The 26,037-nt window shown below is 47.8% G+C and overlaps 1 protein-coding gene across 1 annotated transcript in view; it reads right to left on the bottom strand.

Moving 5' to 3' along the window:
* Nucleotides 1-26,037, bottom strand: part of CENPI (centromere protein I) — a 526,595-nt gene that overhangs the window by 863 nt on the left and 499,695 nt on the right. Inside the window, exon 20 of the mRNA XM_063936944.1 lies at nt 20,503-20,544. Coding sequence (XP_063793014.1) covers nt 20,503-20,544 — 42 coding nt within the window. The remainder of the gene's footprint in view (nt 1-20,502; nt 20,545-26,037) is intronic.

The raw sequence follows: 26,037 nt of genomic DNA, 5'->3' as shown, positions 1-26,037 counted from the left end.
TAGTTTGTGTTGTTGCTCATTTATGGAGAATTGCAGGGCTACCCTCAGAAATTGTGGGACCTAGACTAACAAAATAGTCAGCCCCCCCCCCCCCCCCGCAAAAAATAAATAAAAATAAACAGTTACATAAAAATATATATAATAAAAAAATAAAAAATAAATAAAAAGGATTTTAATTACCTACCGGTAAATCCTTTTCTGGTAGTCCATAGAGGATGCTGGGGTCCACATTAGTACCATAGGGGTATAGACTGGTCCACTAGGAACCATTGGCACTTTAGTAGTTTAATAGTGTGGGCTGGCTCCTCCCTCTATGCCCCTCCTACCAGACCCAGTCTAGAAACTGTGCCTGAGGAGACGGACATACTTTGAGAGAAGGAAATATACACATAGTGGTGAGATTCACACCAGCTCACACATAAGGCAAACCAAGCTAACCAGCTGGAACAAGTCAGCAACAGCTGAACAGCAATACTTAACCAAGTAACAATGCAGTACATAACCAATGAACAAGGCAGTACTGAACCAAGTAACTACTGCAGGAAACGAAGCGCTGGGTGGGCGCCCAGCATCCTCTACGGACTATGAGAAAAGGATTTACCGGTAGGTAATTAAAATCCTATTTTCTCTTATGTCCTAGAGGATGCTGGGGTCCACATTAGTACCATGGGGATGTACCAAAGCTCCCAGTACGGGAGGGAGAGCGCGGGGGCTCCTGCAGAACTGATTGACCAAACTTTAGGTCTTCAGAGGCCAAAGTATCGAACTTGTAGAACTGAGCAAACGTGTTAGACTCTGACCCTTTACAGCTCGGCTAAGCTGTAAAGCCAAGACACCCCGGGCAGTCACCCAGGAAGAACCCACCTTCCGAGTAGAGTGGGCCTTAACAGATTTTGGACACGGCAAGCCTGCCGCAGAATAAGCATGCTGGATAGCATACCTGATCCAGCGAGAAATCGTCTGCTTAGAAGCAGGACACCCAATCTTGTTGGGATCATAACTGACAAACAGAGTCCGACTTTCTGCGACGAGAAGTTCTCTACACATAAATCTTCAAAGCCCTTTGAGGTAATTGAGGAGTCAGTAGCCACTGGCACCACAATAGGTTGGTTGATATGAAAAGCAGACAACCTTCGGAAGAAATTGCTGACGCGTCCTGAGCTCAGCTCTATCTTCATGGAAAATTAAAGTAGGGGCTTTTGCAGGACAAAGCCCCCAATTCAGATACACGCCTAGCAGATGCTAATGCCAACAGTGTGACCGCCTTCCAAGTGAGAAACTTAAACTTGACCTCAACCTCCTGTAAAGGCTCGAACCAATCTGATTGCAGGAACTGCAACACCACGTTAAGATCTCAAGGTACCGTAGGAGGCACAAAGGGAGGCTGGATGTGCAGCACCCCTTTCAAGAAAGTCTGAACCCCAGGGAGGGAAGCCAACTGTTTCTGGAAGAAAATGGACAAGGCCGAAATCTAGACTTTTATGGAGCCCAAACGTAGGCCCACATCCACACCTGTTTGCAGGAAGAGGAGAAACCGCCCAAGTTGAAAATCCACCGTAGGAAACTTCTTGGATTCACACCAAGACAGATATTTTTTCCAAATGCGATGGTAAAGTTTAGACGTTACTCCTTTTCTAGTCTGGATCAGGGTAGGAATAACCTTTTTCGGAATGCCTTTCCGAGCTAAGATCTGGCGTTCAACCTCCATGCTGTCAAACGTAGCCGTGGTAAGTCTTGATAAACGAACGGCCCCTGTTGCAGAAGGTCCTACCGAAGAGGAAGAGGCCATGGATCTTCCAGCAGTAACTCCAGAAGATCCGCGTACCAAGCCCTTCTTTACCAGTCCGGAGCAATGAGGATTGCCCGAACTCTTGTTTTTTTTTATATAAGTTTTAGAATCCTTGGGATGAGTGGAAGTGGAGGGAAAACATACACCGATTGGAAGATCCATGGAGTCACCAGTGCGTCCACTGCCACTGCCTGTGGGTCTCTCGACCTGAAACAGTACCAGCAATGCTTCTTGTTGAGGCGGGAGGCCATCATGTCTATGTGAGGCATGCCCAAAAGACTTGTCACCTCTGCGAACACCTCTGGGTGGAGTCCCCACTCTCCTGGATGGAGATCGTGTCTGCTGAGTAAGTCCGCTTCCCAGTTATCCACTCCTGGAATGAAGATCGCCGACAGCGCCATTGCGTGTCTTTCTGCCCAGAGGAGGATTCGTGTTACCTCTGTCATTGCAGCTCTGCTCTTTGTTCCGCCTTGTCGGTTGATGTAGGCCAGTCGTTCCACTGTCCGACTGCACCTGAATGGCCTGACCCTGCAGAAGATGTGCCGCTTGTAGAAGGCCATTGAATACGGCTCTCAGTTCCAGAATGTTTATTGGAAGGATGGATTCCAGACTTGACCACCTTCCTTGGAAGTTTTCCCCTTGGGGTACCGCGCCCCAACCTCATACTTGCATCCGTGGTTAGAAGGATCCAGTTCTGAATCCCGAACCTGCGGCCCTCGAGAAGGTGAGGTATTTGCAGCCACCATAGGAGTGAAATCCTGGCTTTCAGCGACAGACGTATCCTCTGGTGCATGTGTAGGTTGGGATCCCGACCACTTGTCCAGAAGATCCAGTTGGAAGGACTGTGCATTAAATCCTCCGTACTGTAGAGCCTCGTAGGAGGCAACCATCTTCCCCAGAAGACGAATGCACTGATGAACCGATACCCGGGTAGGTTTCAAGACATCCTGAACCATCTTTTGTATCACCAACGCTTTCTCCAGTGGTCGAAATACCCTCTGCACTTCCATGTCGAGGATCATCCCTAGGAGAGACAATCTCCTTGTCGGCTCCACATGTAACTTTGGAAGATTCAGGATCCATCCATGACCCCGGAGCAGTCGCGTTGTGAGAACAATGGACTGCAACAAACTTCCCTCTGGACGATGCGTTTATCAGCAGATCGTCCAGATATGGACTCCCTGCTTGCGGAGTAGAAGCATCATCTCTGCCATTACTTTGGTGAACACCCTCGGTGCCGTGGATAGGCCGAATGGCAGCGCCTGGAACTGATCGTGACAGTCCAACAGCGCAAACCTGAGATAAGCCTGGTGTGGTGAACAAAAATTAATGTGAAGGTATGCATCCTTGATATCTAAGGATACCAGGAATTCCCCCTCCTCCAGACCTGAGATCACCACTCTCAGAGAAACCATCTTGAATTCCCTCAAATATGGATTTAATGATTTGAGGTTCAATATTTGTCTGACCGAAAAGTCTGGCTTCGGCACCACAAAAAGGTTTGAGTAGTAACCCTTGTTATCCAAATGAGGCAGAACTGGAACGACATTTGCCTTTCCAATTTTTGAATGGCTTCCAGTAAGATAGCCCCTTCTGTCAGCAAAGCTGGTAAGCCTGATTTGAAAAATCTGTGAGGTGGGAGCTCTTGAAACTCCAGTCTGTACCCCTGGGATACAATATCTTGTACCCAGGGGTCCAGGCCTGAGAACACCCAGACCTGGCTGAAATTTCTTAGATGTGCTACCACCTGCCCGATCTCCAGGCTGGGAAGTCCACCGTCATGCTGAGGATTTTGAGAAAACTGAACCAGGCTTCTGTTCCTGGGAATCTGCCGGTGCAGGTTTTCTGGATTTTCCCTGACAACCTCTGAAGAAGGTGGAAGGGGACTTAGACTGTTTAACCTTGGCAGTCTGAAAGGACTGCATTGTAGACGCAGAGAATTATTTTTTCGGCGTCGGAGTGGCTGAGGGAAGAAAGGTTGACTTACCCGCGGTTGCCGTGGAGATCCAGGCATCCAAAACTTACCCAAATAGAGCCTGACCTGTGAAGGGCAGGTTCTCCACACTCTTCTTGGATTCCGCATCCGCAGACCATTGGAAGACATTGCCTGACCACTTTACTATGGCTTTAGAAATCCACGCACAAGCAATAGTGGGCCTAAGCGCCACGCCTGAAGCAGTGTATATGGATTTGAGCGTTGTCTCAATCTTGCGGTCTGCCGGTTCTTTCAAAGTGGCAGACCCAGGGACAAGTAAAACCACCTTTTTAGATAATCTAGAAACAGAAGCGTCTACTATAGGAGGGTTTTCCCACTTTTTCCTATCCTCTTCAGGGAAAGGAAAAACTAGAACTCTTTGTGATACGGAATTTTTTCTCCGAGTTTTCCCAGGATTTCTCAAATAATGAGTTTAATTCCCTAGACGCATGGAAGGCAAGGGAGACTTTCTTATTGTCTGTAAAGCAAGCCTCCTCGACCTGTTCAGGTACCTTGTCAATAATGTGTAAAACGTCCTGAATGGCCTCAATCATTAGCTGCACCCCTTTAGCAAGGGATGCCTTCCCCCGCAGTATATCCCCATCACCCGTGTTTGTGCTGGCCCAGGGTGCCCCTCACAGCGCCGCACACTGTACCTCTGAGCCCTCCGGAGCGCAGCATTAGCGCTGCGCTCCCACCCTGATGCCACCATTCTCACCGGCTACCCGCTTGTTGGGGCGCCGGTGTCCAACTCACCACAGACGTCTTCGGGGCTCTGTTAGGGGCTGGCGACAGTGCTGCAGGAGCGAGCGGTTGCCTCGGGGGCTTGCGATCAACACCCTCAGGGAGCTCAATGTCCCGTCTGCGGAGATAGGGGCCATTAACCTCAGAGGGTTGGATCCTACTCCCCCTTAAGTGCCACGAAGCAGGGAGGCTTTTGCCAGCAATAACAAAACTGCTCCACCGGGCACAATTTCTAAACTGGTAGGTCTGATATGCGGGGCATAGAGGGAAGAGTCAGCCCACACTATTATACTCTTAAAATGCCCATGGCTCCTAGTTATTATTTTATTATTATCCTTTATTTATATGGCGCCACAAGGGTTCCGCAGCGCCCAATTACAGAGTACATAAACAAATAATCAAACATGAAAACAGCAACTTACAGTTGACGACAATATACGACAAGTACAGGGTAAATAAACATAGCTACATCAGCAGATGACACTGGAATAAGTATCAGGTGGCAGAAGACTGCTGGATGTGGTGCAGATGAAGATTATTAAAGTAAGAAAAGGGTAAGCACATGAGGGAAGAGGGCCCTGCTCGTGAGAGCTTACATTCTAAAGGGGAGGGGGGAGACAGACAGGGGTGAGACAGATGGGGTACATAGAGAGCGTGGAACAGAGGTTTAGGATGAGATTTGGCTAGGTTTGGTGAAGAAGTGGGTCTTGAGAGCCCGTTTGAAGTTTTGTAGAGAGGTGGAGAGTATGAGGGGAAGAGGTAGGGAATTCCAGAGAAGTGGTGCAGCACGTGAAAAATCTTGGAGGTAGGAGTGGGAGGAAGTAATCCGTAGGCAGGAGAGTCGGCGTGCATTAGCAGAGCGAAGAGGACGGGTGGGAGTGTAAAGCAAGATAAGGTTAGAGATGTAGATGGGAGAGGAGTGGGTGAGGGTTTTGTAAGCAAGTGTGAGAAGCTTGAAATGGATTCTGAAAGGGAAGGGGAGCCAGTGAAGGTCTAGTAAGAGAGGAGAGGTGGATGTAGTGCGTTTAGTGAGGAAAATGAGCCGGGCAGCAGCATTGAGGATAGATTGGAGTGGAGAGAGGTATTTGTCAGGAATGCCAGTCAGGAGGAGATTACAGTAGTCCAGTCTGGAGATGACCAGTGAGTGGATAAGAGTCTTAGTAGCATCCTGGGTCAGAAAGGGTCTGATCCTGGAAATATTTTTTAGATGAAAACGGCAGGTTTGTGAGAGGTGCTGAATGTGTGGTTTGAGGGAGAAGTCAAGGATTATTCCAAGACAGCGCACTTGGGGGGTAGAGGAGATGATAGTGCCATCAATAGATAATGAGATTGTAGGAGGTGAGGTTATGCGGGAGGGAGGGAAGATGATCAGCTCGGTCTTAGACATGTTAAGTTTAAGAAAGCGCTGGGACATCCAGGAAGAGGTAGCAGAGAGACAGTTGGAGATACGAGTGAGGAGAGCAGGGGAGAGGTCTGGAGAGGAAAGATAGATTTGAGTGTCATCAGCATAGAGATGATATTGGAAACCAAAAGAACTAATGAGCGTACCTAGTGAGGGTGTATAGACAGAGAAGAGAAGAGGACCAAGGACAGAACCTTGGGGTACCCCTACAGTTAGTGGAAGTGAGGGGGAGGTGGAGTCATGAGAGGAGACGGAGAATGAGCGGTCAGAAAGGTAGGACGACAACCAAGAGAGGGCAGTGTCACGCAGACCAATGGAGTGAAGGATCTGCAGTAGGAGAGGATGGCCCACAGTGTCAAAAGCAGCAGAGAGATCAAGTAGAATAAGTAGTGTCCCTTAGATTTAGCAGCATGGAGGTCATTGCATACTTTTGTAAGGGCAGTTTCAGTGGAGTGGAGAGGACGGAAGCCAGACTGGAATAGTTCAAGCAGTGAGTGGGAGGAAAGAAAGGAAGTAAGGCGGTTGTAGACAATACGCTCAAGGAGTTTGGAGGCAAAAGGGAGGAGAGAGATGGGTCGGTAGTTGGAGAGAGTGTTTGGATCAAGGGTAGGTTTTTTAAGAATAGGAGAGATGAGTGCATGCTTGAAGGCAGAGGGGACAGTGCCTGATGAGAGGGAGAGATTGAGAAGGTGGGAAAGATGGGAACAAGCAGAAGGAGAGAGGTAGCAGAGGAGGCGGGAGGGGATAGGGTCAAGTGGGAAGGTGGTGAGGGGACAGGAACGAATGAGGGCCATGACTTCCTCTCCAGATGCATGGGAGAAAGATGACAGAGTTGGTGCGAGGGATGGGGAGGGTTGGTAAGGGATGGGAGAAGGCTGGTTACTGATGGTCTGATGTGATGTCCTGACGTATGGAGTCAATTTTGGATGTGAAGTAAGTGGCAAAGTCAAGAGCAGAGAGTGAGGAAGGGAGATGAGGTGGAGGTGGGCAGAGGAGTGAGTTGAGAGTGGCAAAGAGGCGCCGGGGGTTGGAAGACTGGGAGGAGATGAGGTTCTTGAAGTATGACTGTTTAGCAAGAGAAAGGGCAGCACTGAAGGATGAGAGCATAAGTTTGAAATGGAGGAAGTCTGCCTTAAAGCGTGATTTCCTCCAGTGTCGCTCAGCAGTACGTGAGCATTTTTGCAGATATCTGGTGCATTTGGTGTGCCAGGGTTGAGGTGTTAATTTGCGAGGGTGAATAGTGGATGGTGGAGCAACAGAGTCAAGAGCAGAAGTAAGGGAAGCATTGTATGTGGAAGTGGCTTGTTCAGTGCATGAGAGAGAATAGGAGAGAAAAGTGAGTCGAACAGGGAGGAAAGGAATGTGGTGTCAATAGCTCCAATGTTACGCTTAGTGATGGTAGCCTTAGGAGGTAGAGATGGGGAAGTCGAGAGAGATAGGTTAAAGGAGAGCAGGTGGTGGTCAGAGAGGGGAAATGGGGAGTTGGAAAAATCAGAAATATCACAGCGGTGAGTGAAGACCAGATCCAGTGAGCTCCCATTCACATGGGAGGGTGAGGAGGTCCACTGGGAGAGACCAAGTGAAGAGGTGAGGTTAAGGAGTTTAGAGGCAGGGGATTGTGTGGGGATGTCAATAGGGATGTTGAAATCGCCTAGGATAATGGTGGGAATGTCTGAAGAGAGGAAGTGAGGAAGCCAGGAAGCAAAGTTGTAGATGAATTTGGAAGCAGTGCCAGGGGGGCGGTAAATGACAGCTACTCTAAGATGGACTGGTTGGAAGAGGCGTATGGCATGGACCTCAAATGTAGAGAATGTAAGGGATGGTTCTGGTGGTATGAGTTGGTAGGAGTAACTAGAAGGTAAAAGTGGACCCGTCTATACCCCTATGGTACTAATGTGGACTCCAGCATCCTCTAGTACGTAAGAGAAAATAAGATTTTAAACCTACCGGTAAATCATTTTCTCGTAGTCCGTAGAGGATGCTGGGGACTCCGTAAGGACCATGGGGATAGACTGGCTCAGCAGGAGACATGGGCACTTTAAGAAAGACTTTAGGTATGGGTGTGCACTGGCTCCTCCCTCTATGCCCCTCCTCCAGACCTCAGTTAGAGAAACTGTGCCCAGAGGAGACAGACAGTACGAGGAAAGGATTTTTGTTAAACCAAGGGCAAGATTCATACCAGCCCACACCATTCACACCGTATAACTTGTGTATAAACTAACCAGTTAACAGTATGAAAAAACAACATAGCAACAGTCGGAGACCGATGAAAACTATAACATAACCCTTATGTAAGCAAAACTATATACAAGTCTTGCAGAAGTAGTCCGCACTTGGGACGGACGCCCAGCATCCTCTACGGACTACGAGAAAAATATTTACCGGTAGGTTTAAAATCTTATTTTCTCTTACGTCCTAGGGGATGCTGGGGACTCCGTAAGGACCATGGGGATTATACCAAAGCTCCCAAGCGGGCGGGAGAGTGCGGATGACTCTGCAGCACAGATTGAGCAAACAGGAGGTCCTCCTCAGCCAGGGTATCAAACTTATAGAACTTTGCAAATGTGTTTGAACCCGACCAAGTAACAGCTCGGCACAGCTGTAGTGCCGAGACCCCTCGGGCAGCCGCCCAAGACGAGCCCACCTTCCTAGTGGAATGGGCCTTGACCGATTTTGGTAACTGCAATCCAGCCATCGCATGTGCCTGCTGAATCGTGTTACAGATCCAGCGAGCAATAGTCTGCTTTGAAGCAGGAGCGCCAACCTTGTTGGCTGCCTACAGGACAAACAGTGCTTCTGTTTTTCTGACTCTAGCCGTTCTGGCCACGTAAATTTTCTAAGCCCTGACCACATCAAAGGACTCGGAATCCTCCAAGTCTCGTGTAGCCACAGGCACCACAATAGGTTGGTTCATATGAAAAGACGACACCACCTTAGGCAAAAATTGAGGACGGGTCCGCAATTCCGCTCTATCCATATGGAAAAATAGATAGGGGCTTTTATGAGACAAAGCCGCCAATTTCGACACTCGCCTAGCCGAAGCCAAGGCTAACAACATGACCACTTTCCAAGTGAGATATTTTAACTCCACTGTTTTAAGTGGTTCAAACCAGTGCGACTTAAGTAAACTCAACACCACGTTAAGGTCCCAAGGCGCCACTGGAGGTACAAAAGGAGGCTGAATATGCAGCAATCCCTTCACAAAAGTCTGTACTTGTGGGAGAGAAGCCAATTCTTTTTGAAAGAAAATGTATAAGGCCGAAATCTGAACCTTAATGGAGCCTAATTTTAGGCCCGAATTCACTCCAGTTTGTAGGAAGTGAAGGAAACGGCCCAGATGGAATTCTTCCGTAGGAGCAATCCTGGCCTCCCACCAAGAAACATATTTTCGCCATATACGGTGATAATGTTTAGCTGTCACGTCCTTCCTAGCCTTTATCAGAGTAGGAATGACCTAATCCGGAATGCCCTTTTCCGCTAGGATCCGGCGTTCAACCGCCATGCCGTCAAACGCAGCCGCGGTAAGTCTTGGAACAGACAGGGCCCTTGTTGCAACAGGTCCTGTCATAGAGGAAGAGGCCACGGATCTTCTGTGAGCATCTCCTGCAGATCCGGATACCAGGCCCTTCGTGTCCAATCTGGAACAATGAGAATTGTCTGTACTCCTCTTTTTCTTATTATTCTCAACACCTTTGGGATGAGAGGAAGAGGAGGAAACACATAGACCGACTGGAACACCCACGGTGTCACTAGGGCGTCCCCAGCTACCGCCTGAGGGTCTCTTGACCTGGCGCAATACCTCTACAGCTTTTTGTTGAGGCGGGACGCCATCATGTCTATCTGGGCAGTCCCCACTGACTTGCAATCTGCGCGAAGACTTCCTGCTGAAGTCCCCACTCTCCTGGATGCAGGTAGTGTCTGCTGAGGAAATCTGCGTCCCAGTTGTCCACTCCCGGAATGAACACTGCTGACAGTGCGCTTACATGATTTTCCGCCCAGCGAAGAATCCTGGTGGCTTCCGCCATTGCCATTCTGCTCCTTGTGCCGCCCCGGCGGTTTACATGAGCCACTGCAGTGATGTTGTCTGACTGGATCAGAACTGGTAAGTCGCGAAGCAAGGACTCAGCTTGATGAAGGGCGTTGTATATGGCCCTCAGCTCCAGGACGTTGATGTGAAGACAAGTCTCTTGACTTGACCAAAGACCCTGGAAGTTTCTTCCTTGTGTGACTGCTCCCCAACCTCGGAGACTCGCGTCCGTGGTCACCAGAACCCAGTCCTGAATGCCGAACCTGCGGCCCTCTAGAAGGTGAGCACTCTGCAGCCACCACTGGAAAGATACCCTGGCCCTGGGGGACAGTGTGATCAACTGATGCATCTGTAGATGTGACCCGGACCACTTATCCAGTAGGAACCATCTTTCCCAGGACTCGAGTGCAGTGATGCACTGACACCTGTTTTGGTTTCAATAGGTTCCTGACCAGAGTCATGAGTTCTTGAGCCTTTTCCGTTGGAAGATAAACCCTTTTCTGGTCCGTATCCAGAATCATGCCCAAGAAGATCATACGAGTCGTAGGAACCAGCTGCGACTTCGGGATATTGAGAATCCAGCCGTGTTGCTGTAACACCTTCAGTGAAAGTGACACGCTGTTCAGTAACTGCTCTCGTGATCTCGCTTTTATGCGGAGATCGTCCAAGTACGGGATAATTGTGACACCCTGCTTGCGAAGGAGCACCATCATTTCCGCCATTACCTTGGTGAAAATTCTCGGGGCCGTGGAAAGCCCAAACGGCAACGTCTGAAATTGGTAATGACAATCCTGTACCGCAAATCTCAGGTACGCCTGATGAGGTGGATATATGGGAACATGAAGGTACGCATCCTTTATGTCCAGAGATACCATAAAATCCCCCCCTTCCAGGCTGGCGATGACCGCCCTGAGCGATTCCATCTTGAACTTGAACCTTTTCAAGTATAGGTTCAGTGATTTTAAATTTAAAATGGGTCTGACCGAACCGTCGGTTTCGGGACTACAAACAGGGTTGAGTAATATCCCCTCCCTTGTTGAAGTAGGGGAACCTTGACCACCACCTGTTGAAGATACAATTTGTGAATTGCATTTACCACTATCTCCCTTTCTGGGGAAGAAGTCAGCAGGGCCGATTTGAAAAACCGTCGAGGAGGCACCTCTTCGAATTCCAGCTTGTAACCCTGAGAAACAATTTCTATTGCCCAGGGATCCACCTGTGAGTGAACCCAGATGTGGCTGAAAATTCGAAGACGTGCCCCCACTGGGGCGGACTCCCTTAACGGAGCCCCAGCGTCATGCGGTGGATTTTGTAGAGGCCGGGGAGGACTTCTGTTCCTGGGAACTAGCTGTGTTGTGCAGCTTTTTCCCTCTGCCCTTACCTCTGGCAAGAAAGAACGCACCTCGTACTCTCTTGTTTCTTGTGACCGAAAGGACTGCATGATAATGTGGTGCTTTCTTAGGCTGTGAGGGAATATAAGGCAAAAATTTTGATTTACCAGCTGTAGCTGTGGAGACCAGGTCCGAGAGACCTTCCCCAAACAATTCCTCACCCTTGTAAGGTAAAACCTCCATATGCCTCTTTGAGTCGGCATCACTTGTCCATTGCCGGGTCCATAGGACTAGTCTAGCAGAAATCGACATAGCGTTGATTCTAGAACCCAGTAGGCCAATGTCTCTTTGAGCATCTCTCATATAAGACAGCATCGTTAATATGACCCCGGGTCAATAAAATGGTACCCTTATCCAGGGTATCAATTTCCGTCGATAAGGTACCTATCCACGCTGCTACAGCGCTACAAACTCCAGCCGACACTATTGCCGGTCTGAGTAAAGTACTAAAATGTGTGTAAATGGACTTTAAGGTAGCCTGCTGTTTGCGATCAGCAGGATCCCTGAGGGTACACATATCTTGGGATGGCAGCTTACTCTTTTGGATAAGCGTGTCCACGCTTTTTTCCCCCCTTGGGGAAGATTCTCACCGTATTCTGTCCTTAGTCAGGAAAGGATACACCCTAAGAATCCTTTTGGGAATCTGCAGTTTCTTGTCTGGAGATTCCCAAGCCTTTTCAATAACTCGTTCATGAGATGGGGGAAAGGTTACCTCAGGTTTCTTTACCCTATACACGTGTACCCTCGTGTCAGGGACAGGGGGTTTCTCTGTGATATGCAAAACCTCTTTTATTACAATAATCATATATTGAATATTTGCCAATTCTGGCTGTAACTTTGCATCATCGTAGTCGACACTGGAGTCAGAATCCGTGTCGGCGTCAGTGTCTACTATTTTGGATAGTGGGCACTTTTGAGACCCCGGAGGTCCCTGTGACATAGGGGAAAGGCAGGGTTTGACGCCTGTACATTCCCTAGACTAATAAATTCACATTAGCACTAAAACATTCCACATATCCAACCAGTCAGGTGTCGGTGTTGCCGACGGAGACACCACAGTCATTAACTCCACCTCCTCCCTATGAAAGCCTTTTACCTCAGAGATGCCGACACACGCGTACCGACACACCACACACTCAGGGAATCCTCTTATCTGAAGACAGTTCCCCCACAAGGCCCTTTGGAGAGACAGAGAGAGAGTATGCCAGCACACACCCAGCGCTATATGACCCAGGAAAAAACCACACACAATATATTTACCCAGATTACGCTGTAATCTATATTTTTGCGCCAAATTATGTGCCCCCCCCCCCCCCCCCTTCTTTAAAACCCTCTTTCACTGTGGATAAGCAGGGGAGAGTCCGGGGAGCTTCCTCTCAGCGCTGTGCTGTGGAGAAAATGGCGCTGGTGAGTGCTGAGGAAGAAGCCCCGCCCCCTCAGCGGCGGGCTTCTGTCCCGCTAAAATATATAAAAAAACTGGCGGGGGCTCTTTATACAGTGTCTAGCTGTATATATCTACTTTTGCCAGAAAATGAGGTTATATTGCTGCCCAGGGCGCCCCCCCTGCGCCCTGCACCCTTACAGTGACTGCCGTTTGTGTGTGCTGTGTGGGAGCAATGGCGCACAGCTTAACTGCTGTGCGTTACCTCAGTGAAGATCTGAAGTCTTCTGCCGCCACTGAAGTCTTCTTTCTTCTCATACTCACCCGGCTTCTATCTTCCGGCTCTGTGAGGAGGACAGTGGCGCGGCTCCGGGACGAACTCCAGGGTGAGACTTGTGTTCAGACTCCCTCTGGAGCTAATGGTGTCCAGTAGCCTAAGAAGCAGAGCCTTAAAACTCACAGAAGTAGGTCTGCTTCTCTCTCCTCAGTCCTACGATGCAGGGAGTCTGTTGCCAGCAGGCTCCCTGAAAATAAAAAACCTAACAAAATACTTTCTTTCAGGAAACTCAGGAGAGCTCCCTGTAATGCACCCAGTCTCCTCTGGGCACAGTAGTAAACTGAGGTCTGGAGGAGGGCCATAGAGGGAGGAGCCAGTGCACACCCATACCTTAAGTCTTTCTTAAAGTGCCCATGTCTCCCGTGGAGCCCGTCTATCCCCATGGTCCTTACGGAGTTCCCAGCATCCTCTAGGACGTAAGAGAAAAAACAAGATTTTACTCACCGGTAAATCTATTTCTCGTAGTCCGTAGTGGATGCTGGGGACTCCGTAAGGACCATGGGGAATAGACTGGCTCCGCAGGAGACTGGGCACTCTAAGAAAGAATTAGTACTACTAGTGTGCACTGGCTCCTCCCTCTATGCCCCTCCTCTAGACCTCAGTTAAGGAAACTGTGCCCGGAAGAGCTGACATTACAAGGAAAGGATTTTGGAATCCAGGGTAAGACTCATACCAGCCACACCAATCACACCGTATAACTCGTGATAACATACCCAGTTAACAGTATGAACAACAGAGCATCAAACAACAGATGCCAACATAACATAACCCTTTTATTAAGCAATAACTATATACACGTATTGCAGAAAGTCCGCACTTGGGACGGGCGCCCAGCATCCACTACGGACTACGAGAAATAGATTTACCGGTGAGTAAAATCTTATTTTCTCTAACGTCCTAGTGGATGCTGGGGACTCCGTAGAGACCATGGGGATTATACCAAAGCTCCCAAACGGGCGGGAGAGTGCGGATGACTCTGCAGCACCGAATGGGCAAACACAAGGTCCTCCTCAGCCAGGGTATCAAACTTATAGAACTTAGCAAAGGTGTTTGAACCCGACCAAGTAGCTGCTCTGCAAAGTTGTAATGCCGAGACCCCTCGGGCAGCCGCCCAAGAAGAGCCCACTTTCCTTGTGGAATGGGCTTTCACTGATTTTGGATGCGGCAAACCAGCCGCAGAATGAGCCTGCTGAATCGTGTTACAGATCCAGCGAGCAATAGTCTGCTTTGAAGCAGGAGCACCCAGCTTGTTGGATGCATACAGGATAAACAGCGAGTCAGTTTTCCTGACTCCAGCCGTCCTGGCTACATAAATCTTCAAAGCCCTGACTACATAAAGCAACTTGGAGTCCTCCAAGTCACGAGTAGCCGCAGGCACCACAATAAGTTGGTTCAAATGAAAAGATGACACCAATTTCGGCAGAAATTGCGGACGAGTCCGTAATTCTGCCCTGTCCATATGGAAAACCAGATAGGGGCTTTTACATGACAAAGCCGCCAATTCTGACACACGCCTAGCTGAAGCGAAGGCCAATAGCATGACCACTTTCCACGTGAGATATTTTAGCTCCACGGTCTTAAGTGGCTCAAACCAGTGAGATTTCAGGAAACTCAACACCACGTTAAGATCCCAAGGTGCCAGGGGGCTGAATATGCAGCACTCCCTTTACAAACGTCTGAACTTCAGGAAGCGAAGCCAGTTCATTTTGAAAGAAAATGGATAGGGCCGAAATCTGGACCTTTATGGACCCTAATTTTAAGCCCATAGTCACTCCTGACTGTAGGAAGTGCAGGAACCGGCCCAGCTGGAATTCCTCTGTAGGGGCCCTCCTGGCCTCACACCAAGCAACATTTTCGCCATATACGGTGATAATGTTTTGCTGTCACGTCCTTCCTAGCCTTTATCAGCGTAGGAATAACTTCATCCGGAATGCCTTTCTCTGCTAGGATCCGGCGTTCAACCGCCATGCCGTCAAACGCAGCCACGGTAAGTCTTGGAACAGACAGGGCCCCTGTTGCAACAGATCCTGTCTGAGCGGCAGAGGCCATGGGTCCTCTGTGAGCATTTCTTGCAGTTCCGGGTACCAAGTCCTTCTTGGCCAATCCGGAACAATGAGTATTGTTCTCACTCCTCTTTTTCTTACGATTCTCAGCACCTTGGGTATGAGAGGAAGAGGAGGAAACACATAGACCGACTGGAACACCCACGGTGTTACTAGTGCGTCCACAGCTATCGCCTGAGGGTCTCTTGACCTGGTGCAATACGTTTGTAGCTTTTTGTTGAGGCGGGATGCCATCATGTCCACCTGTGGCAGCTCCCATCGATTTGTAATCTGTGTGAAGACTTCTTGATGAAGTCCCCACTCTCCCGGGTGGAGGTCGTGCCTGCTGAGGAAGTCTGCTTCCCAGTTGTCCACTCCCGGAATGAACACTGCTGACCGTGCTTGCACGTGATTCTCCGCCCAGCGAAGAATTCTGGTGGCTTCTGCCATCGCCACCCTGCTTCTTGTGCCGCCCTGGCGGTTTACATGAGCCACTGCGGTGATGTTGTCTGACTGAATCAGCACCGGTTGGTTGCGAAGCAGAGGCTCCGCTTGACTCAGGGCGTTGTATATGGCCCTTAGTTCCAGGATATTGATGTGCAGACAAGCCTCCTGACTTGACCACAGCCCCAGGAAGTTTCTTCCCTGAGTGACTGCCCCCCACCCTCGGAGGCTTGCATCCGTGGTCACCAGGACCCAGTCCTGTATGCCGAACCTGCGGCCCTCGAGAAGGTGAGCACTCTGCAGCCACCACAGAAGAGACACCCTGGCCCTGGGGGATAGGGTGATCAGCCGATGCATCTGAAGATGCGATCCGGACCACTTGTCCAACAGATCCTACTGAAAGGTCCTCGCATGGAACCTGCCGAAGGGAATGGCTTCGTATGACGCCACCATCTTTCCCAGGACTCGCGTGCAGTGATGCACCGACACCTGTTTTGGTTTTAAGAGTTCTCTGACCAGAGTCACGAGGCTCCTGAGACTTCTCCGCCGGGAGAAACACCTTTTTCTGGTCCGTGTCCAGAATCATGCCTAGCAAGGGCAGACGAGTCGTAGGGATCAGCTGCGACTTTGGAATATTCAAAATCCAGCCGTGCTGTTGCAACACTTTCTGAGAGTGTGCTACGCTGATCAGCAACTGCTCTCTGGACCTCGCCTTTATGAGGAGATCGTCCAAGTATGGGATAACTGTGACACCCTGCTTTTGAAGGAGCACCATCATTTCCGCCATTACCTTGGTAAACATTCTCGGTGCCGTGGAAAGACCAAACGGCAACGTCTGGAATTGGTAATGACAGTCCCGTACCACAAATCTGAGGTACTCCTGATGAGGTGGATAAATGGGGACATGCAGGTAAGCATCCTTTATGTCCAGAGACACCATAAAATCCCCCTCTTCCAGGCTTGCAATGACCGCTCTGAGCGATTCCATCTTGAACTTGAACCTTTTCAGGTAAATGTTCAGGGATTTTAAATTCAATATGGGTCTGACCGAACCTTCCAGTTTCTGAACCACAAACATTGTGGAATAGTAACCCCTTCCCTGTTGAGGGAGGGGAACCTGTACCACCACCTGCTGGAGATATCATTTGTGAATTGCCGCTAACACTACTTCCCTTTCTATGGGGGAAGCAGGCAGGGCTGATTTTAGGTAACGGTGAGGGGGCATCACTTCGAATTCCAGCTTGTATCCCTGAGACACAATCTGTATAGCCCAGGGATCCACCTGTGAGCGAACCCACTGGTGGCTGAATTTTTGGAGACGCGCCCCCACCGCTCCCGGCTCCACCTGTGGAGCCCCAGCGTCATGCGGTGGATTTAGTGGAAGACGGGGAGGACTTCTGTTCCTGGGAACTAGCTGTATGGTGCAGCTTCTTTCCTCTACCCCTGCCCCTGGCAAGAAAGGACGCACCTCTGACTTTCTTGCCTTTTTGTGATCGAAAGGACTGCATTTGGTAATACGGTGCTTTCTTAGGCTGTGAGGGAATATATGGCAAAAAATTTGACTTCCCAGCTGTAGCTGTGGAAACTAGGTCCGAGAGACCGTCCCCAAACAATTCCTCACCCTTGTAGGGTAAAACCTCCATGTGCTTTTTAGAGTCGGCATCGCCTGTCCATTGCCGAGTCCACAGGACCCTTCTGGCAGAAAATAGACATTGCATTTATTCTAGAGCCCAGTAGGCAAATGTCCCTCTGGGCATCCCTCATATATAGGACAGCGTCTTTTATATGCCCCAGGGTCAGTAAAATAGTATCCTTGTCCAAGGTATCCAGTTCCTCAGACAATGTATCTGTCCATGCTGCTACAGCACTACACATCCAGGCCGACGCAATTGCCGGCCGCAGTATGGTACCTGAATGTGTCTAAACAGATTTCAGGATACCTTCCTGCTTCCTATCCGCAGGATCCTTTAGGGAGGCCGTATCCTGTGACGGCAGGGCCACCTTCTTAGATAAGCGTGTCAGAGCTTTGTCTACCCTAGGGGAGGATTCCCAGCGCATCCTGTCCGTTGGCGGGAAGGGGTACACCATAAGTAACCTTTTGGAAATCAGCACTTTCCTATCAGGAGAATCCCAAGCTTTTTCACATAACTCATTTAACTCATGTGAAGGGGGAAAAGTCACCTCTTGCTTTTTCTCCCCACACATATAAACCCTCTTGTCAGGGACAGGGTTTACCTCTGATATGTGCAATACATCCTTCATAGCTACAATCATGTAGCGGATGGCTTTAGCCATTTTAGGCTGCAATTTTGCATCATCGCCATCGACACTGGAGTCAGAATCCATGTCGATATCTGTGTCAATAATATGGGATAGTGGGCGCTTCTGAGACCCTGACGGCCTCTGCGCTGTAGGATCAGGCATGGGCTGAGACCCTGACTGTCCCAAGGCTTCAGCTTTATCCAACCTTTTATGCAAGGAGTTTACATTATCATTTAACACCTTCCACATATCCATCCAATCAGGTGTCGGCGCAGTCGGCGGGGACACTTCATTCATCTGCACCTGATCTGCCTCCACATAGCCCTCCTCGTCAAACATGTCGACACAAGCGTACCGACACACCACACACACAGGGAATGCTCCATATGAGGACAGGACCCCCACAAGGCCCTTTGGAGAGACAGAGAGAGAGTATGCCAGCACACACCCCAGCGCTATATGACCCAGGAATCACACAGTAACTTAGTGTTTACCCAGTAGCTGCTGTATATATGATTATTGCGCTAAATTTATGTGCCCCCCCCTCTTTTTACCCTCTTTCTACCGTGAGTCTGCAGGGGAGAGCCTGGGGAGCTTCCTCTCAGCGGAGCTGTGGAGAGAAAATGGCGCTGGTGAGTGCTGAGAAAGAAGCCCCGCCCCCTCAGCGGCGGGCTAGTGTCCCGCGATTTGGTGTAAAAAATGGCGGGGGCTAATGCATATATACAGTGCCCAGCTGTATATATGCTGCTTTTGCCAGGAGGTACTCAATTGCTGCCCAGGGTGCCCCCCCCCCTGCGCCCTGCACCCTACAGTGACCGGAGTGTGTGGGTTAGTGTGGGCGCAATGGCGCACAGCTGCAGTGCTGTGTGCTACCTCATGTGAATACAGGAGTCTTCTGCCGCCGATTTTGACGTCTTCTTGCTTCATCCGCCGGCTTCTGTCTTCTGGCTCTACGAGGGGGACGGCGGCGCGGCTCCGGGAACGGACGACCAAGGTTAAGTTCCTGTGTTCGAACCCTCTGGAGCTAATGGTGTCCAGTAGCCTAAGAAGCGCAACCTAGCCGCAGTTAGTAGGTTTGCTTCTCTCCCCTCAGTCCCATGTAGCAGAGAGTCTGTTGCCAGCAGAAGCTCTCTGAAAATAAAAAACCTAACTAAAATACTTTCTTATTAGCAAGCTCAGGAAAGCTCACTAAAATGCACCCAGCTCCTTCCGGGCACAGGTTCTAACTGAGGTCTGGAGGAGGGGCATAGAGGGAGGAGCCAGTGCACACCAGTAGTACTAATTCTTTCTTAGAGTGCCCAGTCTCCTGCGGAGCCAGTCTATTCCCCATGGTCCTTACGGAGTCCCCAGCATCCACTAGGACGTTAGAGAAATCTAAATAAAATTTCTATGCACACACGGAGCAACACCATATTATGCCCCTTGCACCATATTAAGTCCCCACAGTAATGTCCGTCACCATATTATGCCCCACATAGTAATACCCCGACACCATATTATGCACCCACATTAATGCCCTTGTCACCATATTATGGCCACACAAGTACCTGCTCGTTGTCAGGGGATTCCTTCCTCCCCCCACCATTGCTGCCATTGTCGGGAGGGTCCGGGATGCTCATGCCACTGCCTGCCTCCGTCCTCCTGCAGCTCTGTATTGAAAGCGTTCCTCCCAAAATGGCTGCCGCCTCAGAGAACAGGGCTCCTCTAGTATCTTGAATAACTGTCTCCTCTGTGGCGGTGACCATTTTGGGAGGGACGTTTTTAATACAGAGCCGATAGACGGCAGAGGACAGCGGCAGAACAGCGGTGGGCGGGAAGGCGGTTGCATCCCGGGGCCCTGCCTCATCTGACAGAGAGGCAGGGTCCAGGACAGCTGTGCCCCCAGCATCCACCTGATGGCGGCACTCGAGAATTGTCATGATTATGTGACACTTTACACAAGTTAGCTTCAGCAGACGACCCACGTCTTATAATTAATTGATCTAACTAAGAGTAGTGGGGAATGATGAAAGAGTGTCTCAGAAGGGGATTTAGAGCCACTGGTGGTACACTGCCATGCACAATGGGAGCTGAACCCTTTGTGGCCTTTTCTCTAGGCTAGCAGCTGTTCTTTCCTTTCCTCCCACTTACTACATAGACCCTAAAGGATCAGTGCTTGCCTACAGGATATTTCAGGTTTAGTTACATTAAGCACTTTGCTCATCATGGGGCTGGAAATTCCAACTACATCCCCAACATCAATAAGACAGTAACACATTACAAACAAGAAATTGCAGAAATCGTGGTGGTTTGTATTTGCTTATTCTGTTTTCTTATTAAACTATGCGTAATTTATTCCATTTTGTTGTCGTTGTTGGTTCGGTTTTTTTTCTATATAATATGTAAATTGATTTGTTTACCCGATTATCCACAGTACGTTATATTTGTGATATTTGTACTGTGATTGCTTGCTTATGGACCTGCTATTATTGAATGTAATGCTGTACGTACAGGGATAGCTACGTTTTGTACTGCTGTTCACTCATTTTGCATATGGCGTGTATTTTATGTGTTTATTTGTATAGCATGAGTCCAGTGGTGTCCTTGCTTTAGCTTATCTGTGCTGTTGGTTACATGTCATTGGTTGTTCAATCAAAATTACTTTATTTAAAAAACAAACAGGAAATTATGTCATATACATTATGGCTGCTGGAAGAGTGAAGGGTTACCTGGAGAACATTAAGCTGAAACATATTCTCTTGCGGAAACCTCTGCATGGAAAGAAAGTAAGAATGTAAAAAAAAAACCAGAAAAAAAAACCAGAAAAAAAAACCAGGTTAATTTTATCTCATTAAGAGAGAGCCCAGAAATTCTATTGTTACAAATAATTACAAGTATTGATATTTTGAGGCTTAAAGCCAAATCTTCTTGCTCTTGCCCTTACTTCATACTGATCAATGTTTCCACTCTAAGGATACTATCATTAAGGTTCTCAAGCCTGGTAGGACCCTCCTGCCCAAACTGTCCCATATCTCTCTTTAACGTGAAGTATAATTTGCTTAGTAAAATCTTGGCAGAACGTCCAAAATTCATTATTCCCTAGTTTGTTCACTGCGATCAGACAGGCTTAGTTTGGGGCCGGAACTCAACCTCTAATATAAGTAAGGTATTCCCTTTATCGTTTATATCCCTTCATCAGTAACTCGTTTAATAAAAGGTAAAGTTCTGTTTATACAGGTTGAGTATCCCTTATCCAAAATGCTTGGGACCAGAGGTATTTTGGATATCGGATTTTTCTGTATTTTGGAATAATTACATACCATAAAGAGATATCATGGTGATGGAACCAAAGTCTAAGCACAGAATACATTTATGTTACATATACACCTTATACACACAGCCTGAAGGTCATTTTAGCCAATATTTTTTGTAACTTTGTGCATTAAACAAAGTGTGTCTACATTCACACAATTCATTTATGTTTCATATACATCTTATGCACACAGCCTGAAGGTCATTTAATACAATATTTTTAATAACTTTGTGTATTAAACAAAGTTTGTGTACATTGAGCCATCAAAAACAAAGGTTTCACTATCTCACTCTCAGTCAAAAAAGTCAGTATTTCGGAATATTCCGTATTTCGGAATATTTGGATATGGGATACTCAACCTGTATAGAGTTTATAAAGCAAATGCAGATCTGGATGACTTTACCCCTTTCCTTGTTTGGTAGAACTGCAGTCCTTTTTCCTCAATTGGCTTTCTCTCTCCAAATGAACCCAATCTTTCTCATTAAATAGAAATAGTCAAATTTACCAATGCCTTTGCCAGTTATTTAGAATTAACAAGCTTGAGGTTGGCTTATTCAACCTAAGTTGAGGTGTGGGATGAGTATCCCAGATGGAATGACTATCTTCCATGATGCGACCTTTTGCTACATCTCAGACTGGTGCTTGGTTTGGCTCACTGCACTAATCCCTCTATGGGAGTGGTTTGCCCCATACTCTTACATCTTTGTACTGAGATCCCTAAGAGTATGCTCAACAGTAAAAAAAAAAAAATTCAAAAGTATTTTTATTGAGGCATTGCATGACATACAATAAAAACTGTTTGTGAAGTATAATGTGATCGTACAGACTCACTCTTATACACCAATAAGACAGATGTGCCATTAACAATGCCAAATGTCCAAGGGTTCATATACATAAGGTGAACAACCAAACATACAATGTCACAACTTGAATCTTCATCAAATACTACAAAACAGGGTTTGTTACCAGGAGTATTAAGTATGACCGTCAGGAATACATTCCAGTATAAGACCGAATAGCTTATGATGCACAAACTGTATCCTTTAGTAGCAGTTTAAAAAGCAAATAATTAAAAACAAAAACGTAAAATAAGCTAATATTCTCTCCCTCACCCAAAATCCCCCCCCCCCCTTGTCTCTGAGCACATATTGTAATCACTCAAGCATGACATTGGCAGATCATTATCTATTAGGCGGAGCAAATACCAAGAAGTGTTTCTTAAACTAAGATGGATTTGCATCTCATGGCCATAGACAGTGTAGCAATATAGCTCTCCCATATTGTAAAAATCTTCTCAACTTTAGATTCCCTGTCTAAGCTAACCTTGATCCAATCCATCCTAAAAAGATAGAAAAGTTTACATTTGAACAGTGAGGATGTCGGGGGAGACGTAGCTATCCATTCCTGAAATACTGTCTTACGAGCCACTGCACTAATTGCCAAAAGAAGATGCCTGCCTCCCTTACTAACTCTCATCGAGGTCGGGACCATGCCAAAGACTGCCCATTCTGAAGTGAATGGAATGTAATTTATCAGCGAGGATTCAGCACATTGCTTGATTTGTAGCCAGAACCTCCGTACTAGTGGATATGACCAAAAGCAATGAAAATAGGATTTTAATACCTACCGGTAAATCCTTTTCTCCTAGTCCGCAGAGGATGCTGGGGACTCCAAAAGGACCATGGGGTATAGACAGGATCCGCAGGAGACATGGGTACACTATAAGACTTTGAATGGGTGTGAACTGACTCCTCCCTCTATGCCCCTCCTCCAGACCTAAGTTATAGGAACTGTGCCCAGGGAGACGGACATTTCGAGGAAAAGGATTTTTATTAACCAAGGATGAGAAACACACCAGTCCACACCACAACACACCGTACAACATGGCTTTTAAGCAATACCAGTTAACAGCATGAACTAAAAACAGCAACAAGCTGAACATAATCGATACACAACCTCCGTGTAACAGAAGCAATAACTATCAATACTACTGCAAAAAGAGTCCGCACAGGGACAGGCGCCCAGCATCCTCTACGGACTAGGAGAAAAATAAGATTTTAAACCTACCGGTAAATCTTTTTCTCCTAGTCCGTAGAGGATGCTGGGGACTCCGTAAGGACCATGGGGTATAGACGGGCTCCGCAGGAGACATGGGCACTCTAAAGACTTTAGATGGGTGTGCACTGGCTCCTCCCTCTATGCCCCTCCTCCAGACCTCAGTTAGAGAACTGTGCCCAGATGAGACGGACAGTACGAGGAAAGGATTTTTGTTAATCTAAGGGCAAGATACATACCAGCCCACACCATCCACACGGTACAACTTAGAACATACGAACCAGTTAACAGTATGAAACAAAACAGTGATAACGGGTTTTCACAGGTGCGCCTGATGTCTATGGTGTGTGTAACGAGGTGTATAATGGTTTGAATCCTAAAACAATATGCAGTTTGATACCCTTAACACAATGAGTAACGTGATACTGATAATGAAAGATACAATAAACAGTAATATATTGAAAGATTCTGTTTTTATTCTATAATGAATAATAAATGCTAGGAGTGTGATAAAAAGAAAAAAGAAAAAGAAAAAAAAAAAAGAGGGGGGGGGGGGAGGGTTTTGGGAAAAGTGTGTATGAGGATATTCCTCTGCGGTCAGAAACAGCGATGGAGTTCCTTGTTATAGAGGTGGAAATTTTTCTAAAAATGCAGGTCACTTCAGAATGGTGGCGTCCCACCTCTGAGTGAATTGTTAATATGTGCAAGGCGAATGTCCAGAGCTTCAGGTGAAGTATTCTAATGTCTTTGGATCCGGAAAAAAAAGAGGAGAAAAAGAAAAAGGACCAAGAAAAATATGTAGGGTACCCCTGGGTTGCCGCTGGCGATGAGGGGTCAGGGTATGGTGAGTGCTAAGGTAGTTAGGACTCCGGACAGGCTGTGCCCCTCTACGCCCTGGGTCACCCTGATGTCGCTCTAATGAGCGCAACACGGTGCCCTGGACAGAAGGGAAACAGTCATGAGTCACACAAAATATCCAGACACACGAGCGCCATTCACCCCCCCTTTTGTACATGAAACAAAACAGCATCAGCCCGAGACTGATCAAAACTGTAACATAACCCTTATGTAAGCAATAACTATAAACAAGTCTTGCAGAATTTAGTCCGCACTGGGACGGGCGCCCAGCATCCTCTACGGACTAGGAGAAAAAGATTTACCGGTAGGTTTAAAATCTTATTTTCTCTTACGTCCTAGAGGATGCTGGGGACTCCGTAAGGACCATGGGGATTATACCAAAGTTCCAGACCGGGCGGGAGAGTGCGGATGACTCTGCAGCACCGATTGAGCAAACAGTAGGTCCTCCTCAGCCAAGGTATCAAACTTGTAGAATTTAGCAAAAGTGTTTGAAACCGACCAAGTCGCCGCTCGTCAAAGCTGTAATGCCGAGACGCCTCGGGCAGCCGCCCAAGAAGAGCCCACCTTCCTAGTGGAATGGGCCTTTACCAAATTTGGTAACGGCAATCTAGCCGTAGAATGAGCCTGCTGAATCGTGTTACAGATCCAGCGAGCAATAGTCTGTTTGGAAGCAGGAGCGCCAAGCTTGTTGGCTGCATACAGGACAAACAGTGCCTCTGTTTTCCTAACCCGAGCCGTCCTGGCTACATAAATTTTTAAGGCCCTGACTACATCAAGGGACTTGGAATCCTCCAAGTCACCCGTAGCCACAGGCACCACGATAGGTTGGTTCATATGAAAAGATGAAACCACCTTAGGCAAAAATGAACGTTATGGTAAGAACTTACCGTTGATAATGTGATTTCTCTTATGTCCACAGGATAACATTGGGATATTGTCGAGCGACAGCGAAAATGGCACCAACACGGTCACGAGCTTTCTGGCCTCCCAGGATGCATTGGGGCCTCCACTACATAGTCCCGCCCATTGACTCAGTCAGATCAGTTCTTTCCACAGCGATTTTAGGCAGGAACATTAGGTAGAGACCTGTACAGGAGATAACACACATGCACACCCTTCCATACAAGAAGGAAGAGGTTTAGTGATTGTCTAGATCCTCAAATCAGATGCGTCAGGGTGGGATCTCTGTGGATACCTGTGGACATAAGAGAAATCACGTCATCAACAGTAAGTTCTTACCATAACGTTTATTTCTCTGGCTGGGTCCACAGGATAACATTGGGATTCCCAAAGCCATTTTAGTGGTGGGGACGCTCCTGATTGCACAGGAGGACCTTTCGCCCGAAATCTGCGTCATGAGAGGCAAAAGTATCCAAGGCATAATGTCTGATGAATGTGTTTATGGAAGACCATGTGGCTGCCCTACATATCTGTTCTGCTGAAGCACCCTGTTGTGCTGCCCAAGAAGGCCCTACCTTACGTGTAGAGTGTGCAGAGACATTAGCCGGAATAGGGAGATCTGCATGAGAATAAGCTTCAGATATTACCATTCGGAGCCATCTCGCCAGCGTCTGTTTACTAGCAGGCCAACCTCTCCTATGGAATCCATAGAGAATGAAGAGGGAATCTGTTTTCCTGATGGCACTAGTATGATCTATGTAGATCTTTAAAGCCCGGTCCACGTCCAGCGACGCTTTTCCCGCAGATAGTCCCAATACCTGAAAAGCTGGGACTACAATCTCTTCATTCAGGTGAAACTTTGATACCACCTTTGGAAGATAACTAGATCTCGTTCTGAGAACTGCTCTGTCTGGAAAAAAACTTAGGAAAGGAGACTTACATGATAATGCTCCTAAATCTGACACTCTTCTGGCTGACGCCATTGCCAGTAAGAAAAGAACTTTAACCGTTAACCACTTAAGATCTGTTCTCTCAAGTGGTTCAAACAGAGGACCCTGGAGAAATTTAAGAACTAAATTCAAATCCCAGGGAGCTGCAGGAGGAACAAATGGAGGCTGAATATGTACTACTCCTTGGA

This window comes from Pseudophryne corroboree, chromosome 8 (assembly GCF_028390025.1).
Source record: "Pseudophryne corroboree isolate aPseCor3 chromosome 8, aPseCor3.hap2, whole genome shotgun sequence".
Lineage (NCBI taxonomy): Eukaryota > Metazoa > Chordata > Amphibia > Anura > Myobatrachidae > Pseudophryne > Pseudophryne corroboree.
Note: the sequence above shows the minus strand (reverse complement) of the source record. Positions and strands in the feature narration are given on the sequence as shown.